Source organism: Oratosquilla oratoria, unplaced genomic scaffold (assembly GCF_046742065.1).
Source record: "Oratosquilla oratoria isolate Oo_2021 unplaced genomic scaffold, ASM4674206v1 SCAFFOLD68, whole genome shotgun sequence".
NCBI classification, from domain to species: Eukaryota; Metazoa; Arthropoda; class Malacostraca; order Stomatopoda; family Squillidae; genus Oratosquilla; species Oratosquilla oratoria.
This window is the reverse complement of record NW_027467732.1, coordinates 993,750-996,838: the sequence shown is the minus strand read 5'-3', so window position 1 is coordinate 996,838 and position 3,089 is coordinate 993,750. Positions and strand designations below refer to the sequence as shown.

At 38.6% G+C, this 3,089-nt stretch overlaps 1 protein-coding gene across 1 annotated transcript; it reads right to left on the bottom strand.

The window, feature by feature from the left end:
- Positions 1 to 1,002: 1,002 nt before the first annotated feature.
- Positions 1,003 to 2,220, bottom strand: LOC143023894 (uncharacterized). The gene has a single exon (XM_076182554.1). The coding sequence runs from the start codon at positions 2,218 to 2,220 to the stop codon at positions 1,003 to 1,005; it is 1,218 nt and encodes a 405-aa protein (XP_076038669.1).
- Between the last annotated feature and the right edge of the window lie 869 nt (positions 2,221 to 3,089).

Sequence of the window (3,089 nt, the reverse complement as noted above, 5' to 3'; positions counted from 1 at the left end):
TTCGCCTGCACACTTACCGCATATGACTGATTGTTTGCTGCAGAATTTGGCAAGGTGACCATATTTGAAGCATTTGTTGCAGCGTAACGGGTTAGGGACATATGGTCGTGTTGGGACATGAATGTATCCAATTTTGACGTGGTCAAGAAGGGTTGTTGAATTGAAAGTGAGAATTATGAGGAGCGTGTTCACTCGCATGTTCCTTTCTCGGTCCAGTCGCGTTATAAATTTAACAGCTAATATTCCTTCAGATTTCATTTCATCGAGGATTTCACATTCCTCCATGGTCATCAAATCTCTGCAGTGGATTACTCCTCTGCAGGAGTTGAGTGACCTAGCGAGGGATGCAACAACATCGAAGGAATGAAAGTTCCTGGCCTTGAGAAGGTCGCGTGTAGCTGTCCCAGAGTTGGTGGTAATTTGGGGGTCTCCGCTTCTAAGTTTTTTAACTTGGCTAATATCATTTATAAATTGAGAAAGACATTTTTTAAGCATAAATGGGTTGAGGTCAGCTGATCGGGTTTGGTCAGAATGAAGAACCACGTGTCTAGCCTTGTCCGGGTCGATATTGGGGTCGTCAGGGGAGGTCTTCCTAGTGTGCAGGGATGGAGTCGAGGACTCCATCCTGCGCGTTGGGGTGCGATTTGATTTGATTTATGAGTTTTTGGCCGACGGCCAGGCACTGGGACCAAAATGATCATTCAGCGCCACAATGAATTTATGAAAATTGAAATTAATGGAATGAATTTAAAATAAAGATAAGTTGCATAGTAAGACTATGCATATGAATAAAAATCAAAATGAATTTAAAAATTTGAATGAATAAAATCAAAATGAATTTAAAAATTTGAATGAATAAAAACCAAAATGAATTTAAAAATTTGAATGGATAAAAACCAAAATGAATTTACAAATTTGAAAAAATTAAATTCATATATATGATGATAATGAATTAACGAATACATAAAATAAAGTAAGATCTAGATAATATTTGCATAAAAGTTAGAGCTTATAAAACAAATTAATTTCTTTTAAAAATTTAACTAGTCCAGCTACATCTGCGTCATCCCCTAAAAGATTTGGCATGGGCTTGCCAGCAAGCCCATATTTACGTCGAGCTCTAGCATACAGCTGACAGTGCATCAGAATGTGACCAATTGTCAGAGGACTGCCACAATCACACTCGGGTGCATCTGATCCTTCTAACAGAAACTTATGTGTCAGATGGGTATGACCCATTCTCAACCTACTTAGGACTATTTCAGTTCTCCTATCAGCATGGAACACAGAAGGCCAGTATGATGTGTTAGGCCTAATGCTTTTATATTTCCTGTTAGTGGCAAGAAGAGGATCAGACCAACGGTCCTGCCACTTCTGTCTGATGTAAGACTTGATAGGTTTATACAGATCAGAATGGGGCAATTTTCGCACATCAATTCTGCTTTTCTTACTAGCTTCCTTAGCTTCTTCATCAGCCACTTCATTCCCTCTTATTCCCACATGGGAAGGGATCCAGCAAAAACACACAGATTTATGACGGGAGTGAATGAATTGTAGCCACTCTTGTGCTATTTGTCCTAGTGGGTGGGAAGTATTGAACTGGCATACAACATCTATGGCACTTTTTGAATCTGTATATATAACAAATTTCTTAGCTTTAGTTAATGAAGCTTCTTTTAAGGCATGGACAATTCCTGTTAGTTCAGCTGTGAATGACGACGCTGCATTGGACAGCCGTCCCAATCTTGAGTGGTCTCTGGTGACAACTGCACAACCAACACCTTCATTCGATTTAGAGCCATCGGTAAAAATTTTAAAATCTTTGACATGCTGTCGGTCATGTTCTAAGAACTTTGCTCGAACCACTTCTGGAGGAGAATTCTTTTTGACAATATTAACTGAGCAACGCTCAACTTGTGGTACCAGCCATGGAGGGTTGTCTGGATATTTAACAGGTAAAATATGTTCATCAAGCAAATTGCCATTTCCTAGTTGATCTTTAGAATGAACATGGAGAGGCTTTGTATTAGCTCTATAGTTTACTGACAGGTTCTGATTTATCAGTTTGAAGGTTGGATTCTCTGGAGTACTTTTAATTCTTGCTAGATATCGTAGACATAGCTCCTCCCGACGAAGGTCTAAAGGAAGCTGATGACAGTCTACATAAATACTCTCCACAGGAGATGTTCTGAATGCTCCAGAGCAGATCCTTAAACCCATATTGTGAATAACATCCAGTTCCTTCAGTCTTGTTTTACATGCTGAAGAATATATTTGGCAACCATAATCCAACTTAGAGCGACATAAAGCATCATAAAGATGCAGTAATGATTTTTTATCTGCCCCCCAATCAAAACTGGACACGACTTTCAAAATATCCAAAGATTTTCTTACTTTTCACTTCAAGTTATCTATGTGACTTTCCCAAGTTAGTTTTTTATCAAATGTTAACCCTAAAAATTTAACTTCACCCTCACACGGTAAAATGTCCCCATTTCAAAACACCTCTGTAACTTCCTCCTGACGTCTACCTCTGGTAAAACGTACTGCCACAGTCTTGGTGGTAGAAAATTTAAGACCATTATTCAAAGCCCATTTTGATGTATTATTTATAGATCTTTGTAGGTCATGACATGCAGAAAGGGCATCATATGATGAAACATATATGACAAAGTCATCAACAAATAATGACCCTTTAACTCGGGGGGCCAAGTGTGTTCATTATCCCATTAATAGCAACAGCAAAACAAGTAACGCTTAAAACGCTACCTTGTGGGACCCCTTCCTCTTGACAAAAGGAAGATGATAAAGTGTTTCCCACCCGTACTTTGAGATACCGATTAGATAAAAAGGAACTTAAAAATCTCAACATATTTCCCCTTACACCCATTTTATAAAACTTTTTAAGTATACCATGTCACCAAGTGGTGTCATAAGCCTTCTCCATATCAAAAAACACTCCAATAGTTTGTTTGCTTGTAGCAAAACCTTGTTGGATCTCATTAGAGAGTTTTAAAAGAGGATCCAGGGTACTTCGGTTTTTTCGGAATCCGTATTGATGGGGAGAAAGTAAATTCTTAGATTCCAAG